This window comes from Manihot esculenta, chromosome 1 (genome assembly GCF_001659605.2).
Source record: "Manihot esculenta cultivar AM560-2 chromosome 1, M.esculenta_v8, whole genome shotgun sequence".
In the NCBI taxonomy this organism is placed as follows: Eukaryota; Viridiplantae; Streptophyta; class Magnoliopsida; order Malpighiales; family Euphorbiaceae; genus Manihot; species Manihot esculenta.
Window position 1 is genome coordinate 3,192,480 of NC_035161.2, and position 22,857 is coordinate 3,215,336.

At 37.2% G+C, this 22,857-nt stretch overlaps 1 protein-coding gene across 1 annotated transcript; it reads left to right on the plus strand.

Moving 5' to 3' along the window:
* Positions 1 to 4,706: 4,706 nt before the first annotated feature.
* Positions 4,707 to 15,465, plus strand: LOC110624414 (la-related protein 6B). Its single transcript, XM_021769538.2, has 10 exons — positions 4,707 to 5,483; positions 9,273 to 9,354; positions 10,263 to 10,357; positions 10,500 to 10,571; positions 10,789 to 10,868; positions 10,958 to 11,057; positions 11,770 to 11,817; positions 11,909 to 11,974; positions 14,369 to 14,509; positions 14,904 to 15,465. Exons 1-10 carry the CDS (start codon positions 4,911 to 4,913, stop codon positions 15,153 to 15,155), a joined length of 1,509 nt encoding a protein of 502 aa, XP_021625230.1. The 5' UTR covers positions 4,707 to 4,910; the 3' UTR covers positions 15,156 to 15,465.
* Positions 15,466 to 22,857: the final 7,392 nt, after the last annotated feature.

Sequence of the window (22,857 nt, forward strand, 5' to 3'; positions counted from 1 at the left end):
TCTTCTTCCAGTCCCAAATGAATTTACGATAATGCCTTTTAATCTTTTGACACACTGAAATAGGAATAACCGATACACTGAAATAGGAATAACTGATGTTTGCATGACATACATTGGAATAGCCATCAACATAGACTTAGTCAGTGTAATTCTCGCTGTAAGCGTAGATTGCATGCTTCCCAACCTGATAGCTTGGTGCTTATTTGATCCAAAAGGAATCCATACTCATTTGATCCTTACCTACCATGAAGCAAAGGGACCCCCAAGTAGCGGCTTAAGTTCCTAGTTTTTATAAAATCTCTAACTTTGGCAATATCCTTTGCCTCCTGATCAGGAATGTTATTTGAGAAGAAAATTAGGATTTCCTCCCCACTTACTTTTTGACTTGAGGCCTTAGAGAAATATAAACAAAGCTTAAGGATCAAGTTCATTTGCTTATTGACCCTTCCGCAAAGAATAAAGGCCAGCTCTAAAGATTCTTAACGGCCTCCAACTATTATCTTTCACTACATCTATAATCCTATGGAAGAGCCGCTCCATACAGAGAACAAAGATATAAGGAATGAGGGGATCTCCCTGCCGTATGCCCTTAGAAAGTTTGAAGAAATCTATATGCTCTCCATCCCACAAGATACTTATTGAGGAGGTTGAGATGCATGTCATAACAATAATGATGGGCTTAGGTGGCAATCTGATGTCTTGAAGTGTATGGGCGACAAAACTCTAGTTTCGACAGTCATAGGCCTTCTCCAAATCTACCTTAATGACCAGCCCTTCCTTCCGTGTTTCATTCTCTGAAGGGTGTGAATCGCTTATTGGATAATCAAAACATCATGTGTACTTTGTCTTTCTAGAACAAAACTAACTTATATAGCACCTACAAGTTTATTCGTAAGAGGCTTAAGGCAGTTTATGATCATCTTAGTTAAAACTTTATACACGGTATTGCAAAGATTGATGGATCTTAACTGAGAGAGCACAAAGGGTTTTTCCACCATTGGAATCAAAACTATAAGCATCTTATTCAACTCATGTAAAGGAAGCTCACTGTTGAAATAACGTTTCACCGTAGAATAAATATCTTTATCAATAAGCTTCTAGTTCGTTTCAAAGAAGTAAGCATCAAAACCATCTACCCTCGACACCTTAGAAGGATTCATTTGGAAGATAGCACATTTAATCTCCTCATCTCCAACAGGTTTGTCAAGTGCCTCTAACTCCTCTAGGAGAGAGTAGGAAATCGATTACTAAATTACAAGGGGCATGTCGCAACACATTCGCCAGTATACAGGTTCTGAAAAAACTCCATCGCCATTTGTCTCAGAGCATCCTTATTCTCATACCAATTATCCTCCTTCTCTTTGAGCATGAAAATATGCTTTTGTCTCCTTCTCTTCAATGTGTGAGCATGGAAGTAATTGGTGTTCATATCCCTGCAATTAATCCAATTAGCCCTAGAATGCTGATGCCAAAGCAGCTCCTCTTGGACAAGTATGCTCTTGTATTCTTACTGGAGGTTGTTTTCTAGCTTCCTATCCACAACATAATTATTCTCCTGAACATCTCTCTAGATACCGTTTAGGCGTGCTAGAACTTATTTCTTGTGGGCCTCAATAGACCTAAAAACCTTCTTATGCCATTTTTGAAAATCTAGTCCATGGTTTCTAAGGTAGTTTCCAACTTCTGCCCACCATTCCAGCGTGCTTTAATGAAGTATGTAAACTCTTTATGCGTTTTCTATGCATTAAGGAACTTAAAAGAACCGTGTCTATTTGAGCCATTACTACTAGGATTTGTTGTAATACAAAGAGGTCTATGGTTTTATTTTACATTTGGAAGGTGCTTTACTATAAAACTTAGGAAAGAATAGGCCCATGCACTATTATAGATAGCCCTATCTAGCCTTTTCAACAACATACCACGCTTCCAAGTAAATGGAAGACTGCAGAAACTTATGTCTATCATTCCATTCGCGTCGAACTAACCATAGAAAGTTGCACAAACTCTAGAATTTCCACCAATACTCCCTCTCTTCTCATCCGAGTTTAGTAAAGCATTAAAATTCCCGACTAAAAACCACAACACCATTCCATCATCCCCAAGGTTATCAAACTTGCCTAAAATGAATCTCTGAGTCAACTCTTGGGGCTCTTATAGATAGAGGAAAATAAAAACTTATTATCTGCAGCATCTAAAATCTCTAAATAAACAAATTGCAGGTTATTAACCAGTATGTTGACCTTCCAACAATCTTGCCAAAGAACCCAAATACTTCCAGAGCAACCTCCGGCCTCCATTCTATAGGAGAACTCAAACCCCATTCTCCCAATGTTGCGGTTTGCTTATATACCATTGATCATTTTCATCCTCTAAAGAGACAAAACTGGAGATTAAGGTCGCTATGAATAAGTCCCTTTGCATCCTCTAAAGAGAAGGTGGAGTTAAGGGCTTGAATGGCCTTATCAACAAGAACCGCTTTTGTAGCTTTGTTGTAGGTGGCTTTAAACTTCACCTTGCTTCCTTGGACTTTTAAGGATTTTACCCTAGGCAAATCTAACATTTTTTGGGGCCCATGGCTCTTAGCCCGTTTACGCATCCCTCCATGCCTAAGGAAGGCCAAAACTGTATGATTCACATTAAGAGTAGTAGGCACAGACTTCAACCCTTCTAATGTAGCTACTTCAAAGTTTGCCATAAGGTCCATCAATGACCCCTTCTCCCCTCTTGAGGAGGGGCCCGAAATTCGATACAGAGAGCCCACGCCCTCTGAAAGCCCACTCCCTTTTTCATTAATTTGGATCCCTTTCCCTTTAGACTGTTGACTCTTGCCATTAGTACCTACACACACTGCTTGCATCTTACTAAAAGAGACACCTTTATTAGTGATGTCACATAGCACAAATTTTTCCTTCATCATATCCTTTGGTATGGCCTCCTCTATATTCGTCTGATTATCCTTTCTAGATCCTTCTACATTATTCTCCTCTAATGTAGTCAAAATACCAAACTTAGTTCTTTCCATTTTTGTTCCCTAAAACTCTTTGATTTTTCTTCGTGTTTTTTTTCTTATTCCCTTAGAGATTTCTTTCGTCGAATCCAACTCAGCACCACCATCCATTCACCAAAATGGTCATCCCCATTAGCATTTACCGAAGGCAAAGGTTCACTAGTAACACTCGTGGATATAATCAGCATCAAGCCATATGGTGTTTTGATTGAGCATTGCTCTTTCGAGTGCCCATAGCAACCATAACCAAAATAAATTTTCTAGAGACCTTCATACTTAATCTTCTGCACAAAATCATCGATACAAAACTGTGAAGCAAATGGTTTTGTTAAGTCCACTGCCACAACTATTCTACTAAACTTCTCTCTAGCCGACTCCTTTGTATTATAATCAATCCTCATAAGGTTTCCAATAGTCCCGACTATAACTTTAAGAGCTTTTTTGTAGTATAAATGGATGGGCATACTCGACAGTTTAATCCACACCACAATTGATGAAAGGTGGTCCTCTACGGTACTAAACTAGGGGCTCTATAGTTGGACTATTAGATAGCTACCGCGCACTGTCCAAAGGTCGTCCAAAAGAGCATGTTAATAGTCATAATTGCTTTTGAAGTTCACTAGGTAAAAGTCATTGGCCAGGTCAATAACTCTACACTCTCCTTTAAACTTCCATAAGTTATAGATATAAGTGCAGAGAGCACGATAGCCAATCACATGTCCAATTAGACGAACAACCACCGCATTCTTTTAAGGTTTGATCAGCTTGTCCTTTGCCTTCTATAAAACTATGATGTTAGGGATATCAAATTTGGCCTCCACAACAAACTCAACCTCATTAATATTTGAAAAGTGATCAATATCCTTATGCAACAGCCCCTTTTCCTACTCCCCCTTATCTACTATATCCATTCCTTCCAGGACACTTTCTTTTATGGCCTTTTGATGCACTAAGGCTTCTTTGAAGGATCTCCTTTCCACTAAAGCTTCCTTAGCATCCCTAACAAAAGCCTCTTGTGCTCCTTCCCTAATTTTTACTTTTTTCTTAATCCTATCATCCAATAGGAATGGCAAAACATTCTTAGCCAGATGAGCATCTAATATCGAATCGAGAGCGTTCATAGATTATGGCAAAGCATTCTTAGCTAGATGAGCATCTAATACCGAATCGAGAGCATTCATAAATTTTTTTTAGGAGATAAATATATATATATATATATTATCTTTTTAATTATATTTTAATGCAATGGTTTGCATACACTAAAAAAGTTAAAAAAAAAAGCTAAATACATACTATTTAAAATACATTATCTAAAAGTTAACTTATTAAATACTTGAAATTATAAAAATTATAACGAAAAAGTTTTTTTTTTTTTGAAATAGGGGGTTGGGGGAGTCGAACCTCAGACCTCTCAGGTTTATCAGGATGCACTTTCCACCAGGCTAAGTCTCGGAGTGTTATAATGAAAAAGTTGACGTGTCTATTCCATTATTCATTTAACGAAAATGCTACATCGAATACAAACAACACAATAAAAAATATGAAATTTAATTAATAAAAACAGCATAATCATTAAATTAATTCAATTTAATTTTTGAATTCTGCTTACCTAGTGGCTCTATATTTTACATGGAACCCACATGGCCCCACCAAAACGAGAGGGAGTATCAACTATAAATATGAACTACCATCGTCCCCTGAAACCGAGAAATCCTCTCCATTTGTCTCCTCGCCTTCTGCAGGGCCCATCCTCTCCGAGCCCTCTTGCTGGCTGTGCTGTGCCTTCACTGTAATAGGAAAAAAAAAAAAAGAAAGAAAAAAACCCTAGATCCCCAAATTCTATTTTTACCCTAACATCAAAAATTAGAATTACGTATACGATCTAATATTAGTAATTATAGTAATGGCGCAAGATTCTGAAGTGGAACCTGCATCGGAAACCCTAGATCAATCTTCTTCTTCTTCTCCTTCTTCTTCGTCAGATCCATCGCTTTCCCGGAATGAGTCCTTCAGTAAACTCAACGCGCAGGCTCCTGAGTTTGTCCCCACTCGCCCACAACAACAGCGGCCGCCGCCACCTCCTCCTTCCCCTTCTGCTGCCATGATGCATATCTATCCTCCGCCTCCTCCCTCGCCGTTTCATGTTCCGATTCATAGCCCTGTGCCTGTGCCTCACGTGATCCCTATCCAGAATCATCATGTGCACCACCACCATCCCCACCTCCAGCACCAGTATCAGCATCATAATCAGCAGTACCCTCCAGTTCGGAACCATAGCAATCATCATCATGGTCAGAATAGTCACTATGTGCCTCTGCAGTACCATGGGAATCAAAATCACTTTGCTTCCAAAAAGGGGCAGTCGGAGGAAGATATGGAGGTGGCTGCGAAGAAGGATATAGCATCATCAGATCATGCGTCCAAACATGAAAGAGCTGGGCTTTCTGATGAGACTGTGCAGAAACTTTTGAATCAAGTGAGTATTTTAGCTACGAGTAGAACTGCGAAACTATATTCTAGTTACAGTGAAGTCAGTGAGCTTGATAAGTGATAGCTGGTGGAGTGTGGAGTAGATTTAACTGATTGGTAGCACTTCTTTTTTCTGCACCTAATTTGTTAATATATTTATTTATTTATTTTTATTTCTCGGTAATCATTTGCAAAGCATATTGTGTTAAAAAGAATGTTCAATTACCCCGATAATCAAATTAGCACAGCAAAACAATTATTCGGATTCTAATATGCGAAGAAAGTGAAATGGACGCACTCGTCCAACCAAATATAGGATTCAAAATTGTGTATTATTAGATGTATTTGGAATAAAAGAGATTATACTGTTGAATGATTATCTGGACTTAGTAGCAAGAGACTGAGGGTGCTTGAACTTTTGATGTGGAGAGAAAAATCATAAGCTTATTGATACTCTACAAGCTTCAGGAGAGGAATGAAGTAGATTATGGTTTGATCAATCGTTTATAGATAAGAGATTTTTTTAGGTTTTTACATATGAAAGCAATTGTTTCCTCTACTTGGTCTTTTGCCAACCATTTCTTGGAGTCAGGATCTGAGTGTTAACTAAGGTGTCTGCTTTTTTTTTTCTTTCCTTTTTTGGGGGGGCGGGGTTGTTGGAAATTGTGCCTAAACTTTAGATTATTAACTTCTATTTATTGTGCATTCAGTAAACTTATTTTACTTAGGCCCATAAGATTTGCTGATAAGGTCAAACACATGGTTACGAAATGATAAATAAGATGACAAACTGGGGGAATTATAGCTCGCATCTGATGGTTGAATGGCTGTTCACTTGCTTTTGGATCCTATGAAAATGAAAATTTTCACCTTCTAGTCGGTATTTGGCAATTCCCGAAACAAAATGTGGAAACTGTATTAATTATGAACTGTATCTTGGTTTGTTTCCTGCTGGTTTTACAGTGTTTGTTGGGAGATATTGATCAAAGCTTTTTGAGACAAAGTAGAGCCACATTATTATTTTCTTTTGACTGTTTGGATGTTTGAAAACAATAGGTAAACAGTTTACTTTCTGATCTGGATTTAAAGCTCAATGAGCCTCAAGTGAGCTCGAGAAAATCTTGAATCAACAAATGTTTATATACATGGTATATTATGTTATATAAATTTTGCTTACAATTGTATAACTACTTGAGCACTTGATAGGCTTCTGAGCCTCAAGTGGAGCTATGAAATACCCAAACTTTGCTCGGCTTGCTATTCAAGCTAGAGCTTGAATGGAATTGATAGAAGCCGAGTCATATTTGAATATTTTCTGAATTGAGTGAGAGTAGCTTTGCTCATTTGTACCAAAATAATGAATCGGAAGGTTTTTATTTGATCCTTCCTTAGAGCCTGTAGTGAAGGAGGCCTCATTCATGGAGACACCACTTAGTTTTCACAAGCCTCTCATTGCTTGTAAGTTTAAATAATTAAAATTTTGGGAGGGAACAAATATAGAAAATTAGTTGGGAAGGCAATGATCATGACATATGTAATTTCTATGTGCTTGCCATGGACATTCAAACATATTATATAATTAACTTCAAATTTTCTTTTGAGGTAATGTTAGAAAAAAATTCATTGAAGAATCATGCTTGTTCAACCATTTTTGCATCTGCCTAGTATTTTGAATGGTGATTACTTGATTGGAGAAAAACTATTCAACGAGCTTACTTGATTGAAAAAAAAAAATAATTCAATGAGCTTCTATGGTTTACAATTACAGTTGAAGTATACATGCATTTTTATTTCTACTTTTCTTGTGTTGTTATCATGTATGAACCAAGAGGGTTTGTGAACTTTATTGCCCTTATTTTAACTATTATTTGTCTAATCTCAAGTTAACCTTTTAACTTTTGCTTTTAGATAGGGTTGAGTACTCGTGGTCTAAACCGAAAAATCGAATTAAACCAATTTAATTCGGTTTTTCGCTAAAGCAATTCAGTTTTGATTATTAAAATATTTTTTTTTTCAGTTTTTCGGTTCAGTTCAATTCGGTTATTAAGGTTTGAAAATTGAAGTGATTGAATCAAACTGATTTTACTCTTATACTACAACCCAACCCATATTCTAGATATTTAAGCTTTCTTTTGCCCTTGCCCTCGTTAACCAACCCTTTGCCTCTCTTCCTCCTCATTTTTCTTCTTCTTCGTTGATTCATCTATTCTGACAACATAGTCCCTTACCACACCTTCTTCTTCCTCCTCTTATATCACATCTCATTTCAGGCCATCCCCTCGTCACACACTCTCATTGCATACCCTCTCACAATCCATCTTTGTCGTGCCCTACTTGAGGTTACCGTCTCCATTTATGGCCTTGGTGATGCTATTGTCTCCATTTGTGGCCTCAGTGATGCTGCTGTCTCTTGTTGTGGCCTTAGTGAGGTTGTGACACAGAGCCAAGACCAAGACAGACTATCATATTCGAGGCTCAAGCACATGGAAGAATCGACATCAAGATCTCAACAGCTGATTCCCACTTCCAGAACCGCCTTGGATCATATTCTATTTTTGATGTTCAAATAGTTTTCTATTTGACTATGGGTTCCCATTTCTTCAAAGTTTATGTTTGGTTTTGTATTGTTAAGTTTTAATTGGTTTGTATTGTTGATTTTTAACCCATTTGAGATTCTACATATGGCAAAAATATGCAATTGTCTTGTAATCTGTCATCTATGGTATCTCTAATCGTTGATTTGTGCCCTTGTTATATTGTGTTCTTTACTATGGGACTGTTGATGGGAAGAGTTTCTGTTTGATCCAATTTTTTTTTGGATGTGATTCAATGGTATTTGAGAATTTTGCATTGCAATCTGTCATCTTCTTGGCGTTGAGAACCAATGAACCAAACCGAACTAAAATTCATTGGTTTATATTCGATTTGGTTGTCCTTATAAATTGGTTCAGTTTCGTTCTCATAATTTTGTTACTTTAGTTTTCGGTTATTTCAGTTCCATTCAGAACTGAACTAGCCGATTGTATGCCCATACTTCTAGAAGTTATTGGTAAAGTAGTAAAGAGTTTTTTTAATGGTCAATAGTGAAAATTTTGAAGAGTGGGCCCACATCTTTATTACTTTAGTTTTTGGTTATTTCAGTTCTATTTGAAACTAAACCAACCGATTGTATGCCCCTACTTCTAGAAGTGATTGGTAAAGTAGTTATAGTTTTTTATGGTCAATAGTGAAAATTTTGAAGAGTGGGCCCACATCTTAAATCATGTCCTGTAACCTTGCTTATATCCGACTTATTTTTAGTCTGCTTTAGCATAAAGAGAACATGAATTTTCAGGATACAACCTCCCTTCCCTGGCCCAACCAACGAAATAAAGGGTAAAAAAAGACATTTGAACCATGAAAAATATGTATTTTTATTATTATTTTCCCGTAGCTAGAGCTTTTGTGATTACTTAAAAAGAACATGAACTAAAATGACTAGCCAACCACTTGTAGTTTGAAATTGACCCTTTTCTGAATTGTCCTTAATATGGGATGCATGTTTAGGAGATGAATTTCATGAGATTGATCATAGGTTTCTAGGTTGGACTTTCTAGCTGGAGTGGGAGTAAAACAGAGTTGCTGCTTGCCTATAATCAGTTAACAAGTATTTCAACTGAGTGATTTCACAACATCCTTACTACATTTGAAGCTTTTATAGATTATTTTCTAGTTCTAATGCTCAAGTATTACCTTGTATTGTCACTAATTCCATGTTATTAATTCTTTTCGGGGACATTTGGACTGCTGCTTACAGGTGGAGTACTATTTCAGTGATCTAAATTTGGTGACAACTGATCATTTGATGAGGTTTATACACAAGGATCCTGATGGATATGGTAAGATTCTCTGGTTTAATTGGTTTTTTACTTGTCTTTCAAGCATAGTTTATTTCTTAGTCCTATAGTTCTGGTGTTTCAGCTATTCAACACAAGTTTTCTTTTTCTTTTCTTTTTATTATAACTGTTACATAATTTTGGCTGCTTTTCTTCAAAGTAACTTCAGGGAAAATACTGCCTCATTTCTCACTTAGTTTTGTTGTCTTGTTAATATTATGGCTTGATGTATAAAGTATGTGTAAATTTTACAGATCTTCCATCATTGATATTGATGCCACCCTAAATACTTCTGGTTTATTACATAATTTGGATTTAGAAGTTCATACCTAATAGTGATCTTGTTGTGGAATGAACTGCATGCAAATTGGAGTCATCTCAAGATGCTATGATAATATTTAATTGCTGCCATTGACTAAGCTCCCTATCAATGAGTGACAATGTCTTTTCCCCTGAACTTTTATTTGGGTTATTTCTATGGGTTTTATAAATGCAACTGTATTAGACTGCCTTTTTTCTGAATTTAGAAAAGAATAATTATACTCTTCCTACACTTTTGTGTTTTTGCGTGGCTGCGTTTGTGGTACGAAGGCAAAATATGTATGTCATGGTCAAGGATTTTGGGGATAGGATAGCACAACTTGTTTTTATCCCAAACTAGTTTATATTGGCCTTTGAGGGATAGAGTAGTTTAGATAAATAAATTTTCATTTTATATAAGTTTTATTAACAGCATGTTTGTAATTCTGCTTTATTACTCAATATAAGATTTGTGGCCTTGTAAAAGGAAGTCGCAAAACAACAAAAAAAGGAAAATGGGGTTGTAATTGTCATTCCGTAATTGGTTGTTTGAACTGTTTCTATTTCAAATACTTCAATCCATTTTAACATTGTTGTCTGCTTTATTATAGTTCCAATATCTGTTGTTGCTTCCTTTAAGAAGGTCAAAGCTGCTATAAATAGTAATTCGCAACTTGCTTCCATCCTGCGGAATTCATCAAAACTCGTAAGCTTTTTCATATTTTTTCACTTGAAATGCATTTCTATTCCTTCATGGCATCTGTTCTTTATATATATATGTATATATATATATATTTTTTCTTCTAGGTTCTATTGACCGTCATACTTTTTGATAACACATTCTGCAGGTAGTTAGTGAAGATGGAAAGAAAGTTAGACGTCAACATCCTTTAACCGAGTTGGATGTGGAAGAGTTGCAAGTAGGTTTTTCTTCTTTTTTTTCCCTTTCGTTTGTCATTCTGTTTACCTGCTCATATTTTTTATGTATGTACACGCTGATAGCCAGTAGTGTTACTTTTCCATCTGTCTTCAAGGTTGGTGTATGAATTGCTTGCTTATTATTCCATTACTATGCCCTTATTTTTAGGTTACAATGAAAATTCCTTATATGATTTGTCCTTTGCTTTTGAACTTTAGTCTCGTATAGTCGTTGCTGAAAACTTGCCTGAAGATCATTGTCACCAAAACCTCATGAAGATATTCTCTGCAGTTGGAAGGTAAAATGATGGTTATATATCAGATATAGAGATACATATCAATATACATTTATATTAGACAATTAAAGTGTTGAGTCTTTCCTTCTCAGTGTGAAGACCATCCGTACCTGTCCACCTCAAACTTCTGGTGGTGGAGCCTCTTCAGCATCCAGATCCACTAAAGCTGATGGAATGCATTTCAGTAACAAGGTATATTGTCTGCGTGTTCATGGGGTACATATATAAACAGAACACGTGAACTGGGGCAGTGACCACCTTTGGCATGTTTTTTAAAGCTTTTTATTGTGTCTTTTCATTTTCTCTATTCTCTCAATTTCCTTTGTTTGTTTCCTCCATCTTTAGCTGGTTTTCTAATCGGGATGCCCAAGGATACACTGGAGCTGCAAAGCTCGAAAAATAAAAATGAAGAAGAAAATTGACATGATTGAAAATGTGCCAAGTTTCCAATGATAATTAATATGGTTTTGAGTCTTCTCCATAAAGACAAGAGGCAGGCCATAAAGGTTAAAGAGTAGGCGGAAATGACAAGGAATCTTTATTTTGTTTCCTGTATTAGAAGTCAGTGGGTAGGCTCTGTATTTGCTAGTGGACAGTTTGAAAACTGGCAGAATAGAAGGTGCATTAAAAGGGCCCGGGCCTGGGTGGAAGTAAGTAGTATAGTGTGGGATGTATCCTGAACTGATGAAAGTTGTGTTGTTTATCCTTGATTCTAATACAAAATTGGAGTTTTTAGGATCGGCAGTTATGTCAGGCAGGGCTTATATTCATTGAAGTTGTGATTTTTGTCGATATTCTTTTTCTTATCGTAGCAGCTCATATGTGTTGCTAATCTGATGATGATTAATTTATTTAATTTCATAGTGAGATGCATGTCTAATATTTCAACTCTTGTCATATACAGTTGCATGCTTTTGTGGAATATGAGTCTGTTGAGCTAGCTGAGAAAGCAGTAAGTGTTATGTTTCCTGCAATTGAACAAATTCTCCTCTACCAATTCTCATTTCTCACTAGAGAAGTTAATTGCATATTCAATTTTGCAGGTTATTGAGCTAAATGATGAGGAGAACTGGAGTGGTCTTAAAGTTCGGTTGATGCTAAAACGGACGGTATCTACCTACTGATAAATAATAGAAAACCTAGGCCTGGTTATAGAGTTTTGACTTTTGACAACCCTATTTACATTTGGATTTAGAAACCCTAATTCAATTCTAATTAGAAATCCTGAACAAACTTAGGCCATAATAATAATAATAGTAGTAATAATAATAGTAATAGTAATTCCTAAGTTTACAATGTATATAATTCCTTAGTATCCTAAGTCAGATTCTTCTTCCAATACTGCGTCATTCTTCCTTGGTTGGAGAAAGCCTGACCTTGAGGTTTGAAGTGCAGAAGGATGAAGAACTGGATTTAAAGGAGGAACTTTATCTTTTTGGATATTAGCAATGAGCTTGAAAAGAAAAACGAAATACATGCTTTCCTTGCATCCCTGAAAAGATCTAAACATGTTAAATCAATCTCTATTAAAGTTGAATGGTTGTTCAGATCCATTGTTTTATGTAACGGCTGTTATATAACAGAAAATGAGGTGGCCGTTACCTGTCACCCCGTTATTTAAAAGCTCCCTTTGATTTGCATGTGTAACTGCTGTTACTGAACGTTATGTAATGGTAATGGCAATTACCAATAATTCAATCTTTTTATTTTACATGCTAAACATAATGTATTTTGAGGTTCCATTGAGATCCAGCAATTGAAAAGCCATTTTCTTTGAATATCTTTTTTTGTTTTCTCTCAAACAACTCAATCTTTCCTATCTTTTTCTTTTATAAGTTTGAATCCATTATAAACTATTCCATTTCTTAGCGTCTTTCCTCTAAAAGATGAGTTTATTTTTTTTTCTTTTATTTTTATAATTTGCTTTTTAGCACTTCTTTTTTTTTTTGTATTTTTTTATTAAAGATCATGTTGATGTTAATTTTGAGTTAAAATTATACTTTAAATTATTAGTTTAGCTAATATATAAGATAGTGTAACTTTTTCTTATTTTACACTATATTTAAAAATCTATTTCATTAAATTGATTATAAGTTAACTTATATAAAATTTTATGCTTAATTTATATTAGTTATTTGTTAATGCTAAATGTAGTTCAATATTTGGGATAAGTTACAATACCTATGTTAGTTATTATAAATAAATTAAGGTATAGGTTTTTGTAATTGATTTGCAGTGTATTACTTAATTTTATTTTATTAGTTTGTTATAATGATGTTTAATCTAAGTGATATAATCTATATTTGATGTATTTATGTCTATCATATAATTGTTTGCATTATTCTAGCTTATATCTATCAATATTAATTCATTTTAAGAACTTATGCAAATTGTTTTAGAAAATTTGGGTAGTGCTAAGCTGTTACGTTATGGCTGGTTATGGCCGTTACATGCTTGTTTTCGTTACTTGCGACTGCGATTTAAAACCATTATCCGATCCCTAGAAACAAGGGGAATTTGAAATGTGTTCAATTGTCTGTGGTTTTTTTTTTTAACTTTATTTTCTTCAATTTCTGTTTGGAGTCTCCATAAATCTTGATGGCTGTATTGGCTTGATCTTCTTTAATTTCCATTGAAGTTTCCAAGGTCTTCATGGCTTGAATTTCTTCAGTTCTTAGGTATACGCCTTAGACTTGTCGTGTTCATTCATAATAGATTCTTCAAAAATTTCTAATTCGGTCATATTGTCTTGGATGTCCACATGAGAAGGTGAACTAGTAAAGTGGATTCCTCAATCTTACTCTTCAAATCTTTCCTTTTATTCACTTTCATCCTCAAGTTGCTCTTCAAAATTTTCTTGTTCATCTTTAACTCCTTGTTGCTTTTTGGATAAGAATTTGTAGCCAAATTACCCTGGAAGTTTTCAACACATTCATCTGATTTTGACATTTTGCTGCTCAATTATATCTAGTTTCTGTAGATTGGCAGATTAGGTAGTATCTGAGTAGCCACATATTCTGAGAGAATAAATTAAAAAAAAAAAAAGCGGTGGGAGGGGGGATTAAAAAAGACTACACATGGGAGGGAACATGTCTTGAACATCTGATATGTAACTTTTTCTAGTCGTAGAACTTGAAAGTTTGTCATTGAATGATATCTGCAGATTTTGTCATTCTGTTGTAGGACAGATTTGAAATGTATTTACCATATGAAGTTTATTTTCTTTTTATTCTCTCTCTCCTTTTTTTCTTCGCCTCTAATTCTTGCATTCCTAGTTATTTTCTATGTGGTTTGTTTTCGGAGTCACAACATGCATATTGGATGTTAAGTTTATTCAGTTTTATTGATTTGTGTTTGTTTATTTTATCTTTAGTCAAAACCTATGGATGTTAAGTTTATTCAGTTGTATTGATTTGTGTTTGTTTATTTTATCTTTAGTCAAAACCTATGGATGTTAAGTTTATTCAGTTGTATTGATTTGTGTTTGTTTCTTTTATATTTAGTCAAAACCTACTCAAGCTCGGGGAAAGAAGGGGCATGATGGGCAAGAGGAAGATGAGGCTTGTACGTCTGAGAAACAGCTGAATGAAAAACAGAATGAAGATTCATCCCAACAATATGATGCTCATTCACATGAACCCACTGTAAGTTCTAGCAGATATCCATGATGATTATGCACTATTTTAAAGGTCCGCCATTTTGAGAAAATTATTAGCTGATATGACCTGTTGAAACGAACATGTTAGAATTGTTTATTCTGTGGACATTAAAATCCTGGAGACTTGCCTCTGAATTGGCTTACTATCCTTACAAAATAAGATACAGTTGATAAATGAAATATATAATCTATAAAAAAATATGGAGAAAAACGAGGCCAGTTCTATTTTGTACTTTTCCGTTCAATAGGACAGCAAATGTGGCTGTGCTTTGAATAGAGAAGATGGTTCTGTCCTCTTGATGTGCGTGACAAGGCATCCCTGTTTTCTCCCACTAAATGATGATTGAGATTATAGTTTTGATGTGCCTTTGCTTGGGCAGGGAGAGGATCATGTGAATGACAAGGATGGTACACATAGGAAAGGGCGCAATCGGGGTCGAGGCAAGGGACGTGGGAGGGCTCAATACCATCATAATAACCGTGGAAATCCTGTGGGAACTCCCCCTTCAACTAATCCAGTTAATGGTGAGCAGCCAGGTATAGCGAAGCAACCTCCAGGGCCCCGTATGCCCGATGGCACAAGAGGATTTGCTATGGGTCGGGGGAAGCCGGTTGCTGTTAATATTGCTTGATAACGTCTTCTTCAAGGTTGGGGATTCTACCTGGGATTGAAGGAATGGCGAGGTTTTTCTAAGGGCTGAGTAGTTGGTAAGGATCAAATTAGCAATATTTTTAGCTGTTTGCATTTTTATTTTCATATGGATGTTGCAGAACAAACAACTTTTTTTTTTTAAATTTTATTTTAGAAGATTTCCTATCACCTTAGTTTGTATGCTGTAGAAATGGAAAAAGTTGTAATCCATGGTGGGAAGTCAGCGATATTTATAGATATAATGTGAGGCAGACTTTGATATTTTGCAATAAGAACTACCAATTACATGACTCTCTGTCTCATAACTCGAGTGAACTTGGAGTTGTTGCGCAGCTTGCCTGGAGAGAACGCTTGATGACTTTAGCCTTTTGGGTTAATTGCTATAATTATCTAATTTTTATTTCTTGGGGATGTTTATTTTAGATTATAAGCTGGTTTAACTAGATTAAAAAAATAAGTAGGAGATAATCAGCTTTCCATTTTGATATTTACATTTGATTAAATTATTTTCATTTATTTTTAAAATTTTATTATATGTTTTATTTAATAATTTTAATAATAAATATATTTTCAAACTATTTATTATTAAATATATCAACGATTTTTTAGTCACTTACAAACATTTTTATGTAGTTAATTAATTGTAACAATTTGCTGTTTAAGATGGTTTGGTCATAGAACGGCAACTAATAGTTAACTTCTGTTTTTATGTTATAATTAAATATTTTTTTCATGTAATCAATTTCATTTTTTTTAACAAAGATGTAATCAATTTCGTTTAGAAATTTAAAGAGTTAGTTTCCATTTGTTTCATAAAAATTATTTTTATATTTAAAATATTTAAAAAATTTAGTTAAATATAAAATATTTTTCTGATTAAAAAAAATCATTAATTCATTTTTTATATCTTGAATTTTTTATTAAGATCTCTAAAATATTTTTCACGAAAAATATTAAATAAATTAAAAGTTATTTTTCATAAATAAATAAAGTCTTAGATATGAATGAAATTAAATAAAATTATATATTTAATATTCGTTTGTTTATAAAAAATAATATATATTTCAAAATATTTTAAAAATATTTTGAGAAAATTATTTTTCATAGAAAATATTTTTTAATGAGATAATTTATTTTTTATTATTTAATTTTAATTTTAATTTTAAAAATAAAATTTATAATATTTTATATTTATATTTAGGATTTTTTTTTTACCGTTAAAGTTTTAGAAATTTATTTTTTAATAGTAATTTTACTTTAGTATCCATAACTATATATTTATAACCATGACTGCAACTTAATTTCATTCCTAACTCAACTTATAATGCTATATAATGAAAATTTTATATTAGATTTAATGTTTATTTTAATATTATATAATTAATAATTTATATAGATTTTATTTTAAACATTAGAAAATTAAAATTCTAACTAATAAATGATTAGCGACAATAATATGAATATAAATTTTATTTAATATATAGATAATAATTATCATTAATTAATGAAAAAAATATATTAAAAATGATAGAAATAAGATGTAATTAAATTATGAATAATTATCTTATTATTTAATTATATTTTTAATGTTTATATTGATTCAAATTCTAGGGTTTTTTTAGGCTTCTCTATGGCATCTGAAGATGACACGGTTTCTGTGGAGATGGCGGGTCTTTCGGTCGACGGTGATGCGGAGGGTGAAGACGGCTTGGTCTTCGGAATCGACGATGGTGTACTCGACCAGGATGACCTGTCATTGTGTCTAGTGGGACGGTTCTTAACAAGTCGACCTATCAACTTCAATGCGATGGAGCACACCTTGGCGGCGCTTTGGCAGCCATTTGAGCAAGTCTCTATCCGTCGGGAGGAGGGTGATCGGTATGTATTTCAGTTCTATCATTCAGTCGATGTGCAGAGAGTTCTGGATATGCGTCCATGTACGTTCAACAATCATCTCCTGGTTCTTGAGAAGTTGGAAGGTTTCTCCCACCCGTCTGAAGTTCCTCTTACCCATGTCCCCTTCTGGATTCAGGTGCATGGTTTGCCGTCGGGGTTCTTTTCTGAACGTGTAGTGACCCGCATAGGGAATGAATTGGGTGTCTTCATGGAATCTGATCCTTACAACTTCCTGGGTCCTCGGAGGGCTTATGTTCGGCTTCGGTACAAGCATGACCTTTCAGCTCCCATTCACAAATCCTTGAGAATGCGCAAGAGTGATGGAGCATGGTTCACTGCAACTTTTGCTTATGAGAGGGCGCCCAGTTTCTGTTTCATTTGTGGACTGTTTGATCATACAGAGAAATTTTGCAGGGAGCTTCTGAAATTTGGGAATGCGCCAGTGGTTCGAAAATTTGGGCCGGAATTACGTGCCAATCATCGACACCCTCAGAGTCTTGGCAGCCGATGGCTTAAGGGAGGAGGAGGGGAGCAAAGCATCCAAGGTCAGTCGAGTTTTAATTCTGGTAATTCCACTGATAGCGGACTGAATCTGCCTCCAAATGCGGGGGTCTATAATGATGATATGGAAAGGGGTCAAGAGGATCTTGATGTTGGGGAGGATCAAGCAATGGGTTTGGGAGTTGGTGTAACCATTGTTGATCCTAAACGGCGACGTATAGGACCCGATCACAAGAAGGTCATTGGGGAGAGGTCCTCTGTGGTACACTGTTCAAGCAGTGCAGGTAGTAATCAGTCAAAAAACGGAGTAGCGGCGGGTCCTGGGGTTCAGGCCCGCCGATCACAATGAGTTGTATTAGTTGGAATTGTCGTGGGCTTGGCAACCCACGAGCAGTTCAGGCCCTGAAAGAGATTATCAGGGTTAAGAGGCCGAACTTTCTTTTCTTGATTGAAACTTTATGTGGTTCTGCTAGGGTGAATGAGATAAAAGGTTTGTTGGGCTTTGATGATTTTTTCAGTGTGGATAGTTTGGGTCATAGCGGAGGGTTGGCTTTATTGTGGAGGTCAGTCTCTTCTATCTCTCTCTTAAGTTCATCGCAACATCATATTGATACAGAAATCTGCATGGATGGTGTTGGTTCTTGGCGCTTGACAGGGTATTATGGTGAAGCTGATCGTGGCTCTCGCCACTTGTCTTGGCAGAGACTGCATATGCTGGCATCTCATCTTGAAGCGCCCTGGGTGTGTTTGGGTGACTTCAATGATATTCTTTCTCCATCTGAGAAGCGAGGTGGTCGACCCCAACCTCCACGCTTGATCAATGGGTTTCGAAAGGCTCTTTGTGATTCTGGTCTTATGGAATTTTCTATGACAGGATACCCGTTCACGTGGGAGCATAGCAGGAACAGTGGTAGTTGGGTGGAATCTAAGTTGGATCGTGTTCTTACTAATGCTCAATGGCGTGCCAGGTTCTCTAATTCTTCAGCTGAAGTGATGGGTTTCTCTACATCTGACCATCTGCCTATCCTGCTTGTAGTTAAATGCTTTGTGGAACAGCGTCATGCTCACCGGTTTCGTTTTGAGAATACGTGGCTACGTGAGACCGGTTGCCGGAATCTTATTTTTGATATTTGGCAGTCTTCTTCTAACATAGATGCTGCGGGTAAGCTTGAGGCTTGTCGTTCTGCTCTCAAATCTTGGGGTATAAATCTTCGTCTTAAGCACAAAGTGGAGATGGATGAGTGCCTTGCTATCATGTCCCGTTTACGTGGCTCTCGCCTACAGGAACATATAACTGAGTTTTTACGAGCTAAAGCCCGCTTCTTTCACCTCCTAAATCTCCGTGAGATCTTCTGGAAGCAGCGGGCCAAGCAATTTTGGCTTAAGGAGGGTGATGCTAATACTCGTTTTTTCCACCAGTCTGCTAGTGCTCGAAAAAGGAAAAACACGATTGTCAAACTGCTGGATGATTCAAATGTATGGCGGGACAGGAATTCGGGGTTGGAGGGTGTGATGATTGATTACTTTATGACTCTTTTTACTTCCCACAGTTGTAATTCTGAACATGTTTTGCAGTGTGTCCCGACGTTGGTATCACAGGATCATAATGCTTCTCTCTTAGCGCCATACAGTTGTGATGAGGTAAGGTCTGCAGCCTTTTCCATGAAAATTGATAAATCTCCTGGGCTAGATGGTTTCAATCCTGGTTTTTTCCAGCAGTATTGGGAGATTATAGGAGATGATGTATCTAGTTTTTGCATTGAGTGTCTGCATTCCGGGTCTATTCCTCTGAAGTTGAATGAGACTGCTTTAGTTTTGATTCCAAAGAAGTTTGTGCCTGAGCGAATGAGCGACTTGCGTCCTATAGCCCTCTGCAATGTGGTCTATAAGATCATCACTAAGATGATAGTTAATCGGCTTAAGTCCCTTCTGCCCACCATCATCTCGAAGAGTCAGAGTGCTTTTATTGTTGGTCGAAGTATTCAGGATAATATAATCTTAGCTTTTGAGGCCTTGCATGGTTTTAAAGTGCATCAAAGGAAAAAAGAGTTTTCTGGGGCCCTCAAAATGGATATCAGCAAGGCCTATGATAGACTTGAGTGGGGTTTCATTCGGGATATGCTTCTTTGGCTGGGTTTTGCGCAACAATGGGTTGCTTTGCTGTTCTCTTGTATCTCCACTGTTCGTTATTGGATCATGCATGATAGCAAGGAGTTAGGCCCTGTAACGCCCCGTAAATCCGGACCGCTACCGGCGCTAGGATCCAGATCGGCATAAGGCCGCCGGGACCCGTAGCAAGCCTAACATGTACCTGTAAACCTGTTTAATCCCATACATGATCAACATCATACATAAATATTAAAACTTCTTCTTGCATACATGCTATCATTCACCAACTCAACCTGTGCATACTCTGAGCATTTACATAAATAAAGTCCCTCTGTGGGATCTCATCAAGCCTCAAAGGGCTATACAACATATGGTGAGTTGGTTTACATAAACATAGAGATCATGTAAAGATACAAATGGGATTAACAACATACTATGGTCAAGCACAACTCTAACCTCAATAACATTAATACATAAAGGGACTATTCAAAAATACATCATTTTACAAATTTGTCATGTCCACAATCTATCTATTACAAACATGTGACTTTTCTCTTCATAGCCTTCTCTATCTATCCCGTACCTGCAAACCTGGGGGTTAGGGGAGAGGGGTGAGCTAGATGCCCAGTGAGTAGAACTATATAAAAAGAACTCTTAAAACATGTTATCATGGAATGCATCACTGCACAAACATTTCACATCATGGACGGACTGACCCAAAAATCCCTCAGCTCCATGCCCGGCCCTATTATGGGCACCACAGGACTTCGTATTGCCCGGCCCTATTATGGGCACCACAGGACTTCGTAGATCGGAGCTATTGCCCGGCCCTATTATGGGCACCACAGGACTTCGTACAAAGGGCTAATGAGTCGTGCAATGTCCATCCCCCATCAACAACAAATAATAATGCAATGCAACATAATTCGTGATTCTAATGCAAACAACCTATAATATAATCATGATGCATGAAGCATGGTAAAAACATTTAGTTTCTTAATTTAAAAGGTTAAGTATAGTCCCACTCACCTCTGGCTGACTCTGACAACTCTGTAGCAGCTGGCTCACTGCTGTGGTCCTTGGTTCCTCGGGTCCGAACCTACACAGGTGGACTCCAATGAGGGACCAAACATATATAAACATGACTCTAATATATCCCCCAAAAACCCCCTAAAACATCATGAAAACATCACATAAAATATGCAAGAAATGGCTGAACAGGGCACCTTCGGCGGCACCTTCGGCGGCCGAAAGTCCTGGACAGAGACGAAACTCAGCTAGGTTCGGCGGCACCTTCGGCGGCCGAAAGTGCCAGACAGAGACGAAAGTCTCTTTTCGGGGGCAACTTCGGCAGCCGAAAGGCCTGCCTCCCCAGCCATGTTCGGCGGCCGAAAGTACCTTCGGCTGCCGAACCTGGTTTCTGCCAAAGGGCAGAAACTTGACTCCCTTTGTCCATTTCGCCTCTAAACTTACCAATCATGCATATTTTTCAACCAAAGCATGCATACAAGTTCCTAGGGGCCTCAAACAAGCATATACTCCATCTACAACACTCCACAATCACACAAACAAGCTACATTGTTCATCAAACATAAAAAACCTAACATTTTCTCAAATATACAAGTATCCCTAAACATGGCATTCTACCCCTTTAAAACTTTGTAAAACTTGTTTAAAACACATAATAAGGGTGGATCCGAGCTTACCTCTTGAAGACACGAGAGGAAACGACCTTAGCTCGGAAATGGGGGAGATTTGAGTTCTTGAACTTCAAAGCTCCAAAACTTGCTTTAAACTTGTGAATCTTCAAAATAGAAGTTATAAACTTGTTAAAACCATGAAAAATCTAAGGAAAACACTCAAGATTGAGGGAGGAGCGGCGGAGACTCACCTTGGCCGACAATGGGAGAGAAAAAGCTCGCCCGTGCGGACCAAAGGGACCCTTTTATAGTGGCTGGCCAGGCCACGTTCGGGGGCCGAATGTGCCTCCGTATCCATGCAATGTTCGGCGGCCGAACATGAGGTTCGGCGGCCGAACCTGCAATTCCCTCACTCATGCTTTCGGGGGCCTAACGTGCCTCCTAATCACATGCATGTTCGGCGGCCGAACTTGTCTTTCGGCGGCCGAACCTGAGTTTTCCTCCAATGCTATTTTCATGCAAAAACTTATTTAAAATCATACTTAAAAACATTAAAATGCATGAAAACATTTCATAAAACATGATTTTACCCTTCTAGAGGCTTCCGACATCAGAGATTCCACCGGACGGTAGGAATTCCGATACCGGAGTCTAGCCGGGTATTACATTCTCCCCCCCTTAAGAACATTCGTCCCCGAATGTTCCTCAACTAGTACATGCATATCACAACAAACATAACATATACATAAAAACACATAGGGACTAACCTTAAAAGAGATGGGGATATTGCTGGAGCATGGACTCCCGTGTCTCCCAAGTGCATTCTTCCATATTGTGGTGGTTCCAAAGGACTTTCACCATCGGGATTTCCTTGTTCCTTAGCTTTCTGATCTGTGTGTCCACAATCCGTACTGGCTGCTCTACATAGGTGAGATCCTCTTGGATCTCCACATCAGGCTCACTAAGAACCTTGCCCGGATCTGACACGAATTTTCTCAACATGGAAACATGGAAAACCGGATGGATTCTCTCCATGGAAGCAGGCAAGTCCAGCTTGTACGATACATTCCCAACCTTTTGCAAGACCTCAAAGGGTCCGATGTACCGCGGAGCTAGCTTACCCTTCTTACCAAACCGAACCACCCCTTTCATTGGAGACACCTTGAGCAACACTAGATCCCCCTCCTGAAACTCTACCTGTTTCCTGCGGATGTCTGCATAACTCTTCTGCCTGCTTGAAGCAGTCTTGATTCTTTCTCTGATCATGGGCACCACCCTGCTGGTGATCTCTACAAGCTCGGGCCCTGCCAAGGCCTTCTCTCCTACTTCTTCCCAGCAAACAGGTGACCTGCACTTCCTCCCATACAAAGCTTCATATGGGGCCATCCCTATGCTGGCATGATAGCTGTTATTGTAGGCAAACTCCACCAAGGGTAGATGTTGCCTCCAAGAACCGCCAAAATCCAGCGCACACATTCTGAGCATATCCTCTATTGTCTGGATGGTCCTCTCTGACTGTCCATCAGTCTGGGGATG

What these genes read in the sequence shown, in the direction of transcription:
- LOC110624414 (XM_021769538.2), top strand. Translation starts at nt 4,911, where the DNA reads ATGGCGCAAGATTCTGAAGTGGAACCTGCATCGGAAACCCTAGATCAA. An exon ending in TGCAGAAACTTTTGAATCAA is followed by an intron (nt 5,484 to 9,272) that starts GTGAGTATTTTA and finishes TGCTGCTTACAG; the next exon opens with GTGGAGTACTATTTCAGTGA. An exon ending in TGCGGAATTCATCAAAACTC is followed by an intron (nt 10,358 to 10,499) that starts GTAAGCTTTTTC and finishes CACATTCTGCAG; the next exon opens with GTAGTTAGTGAAGATGGAAA.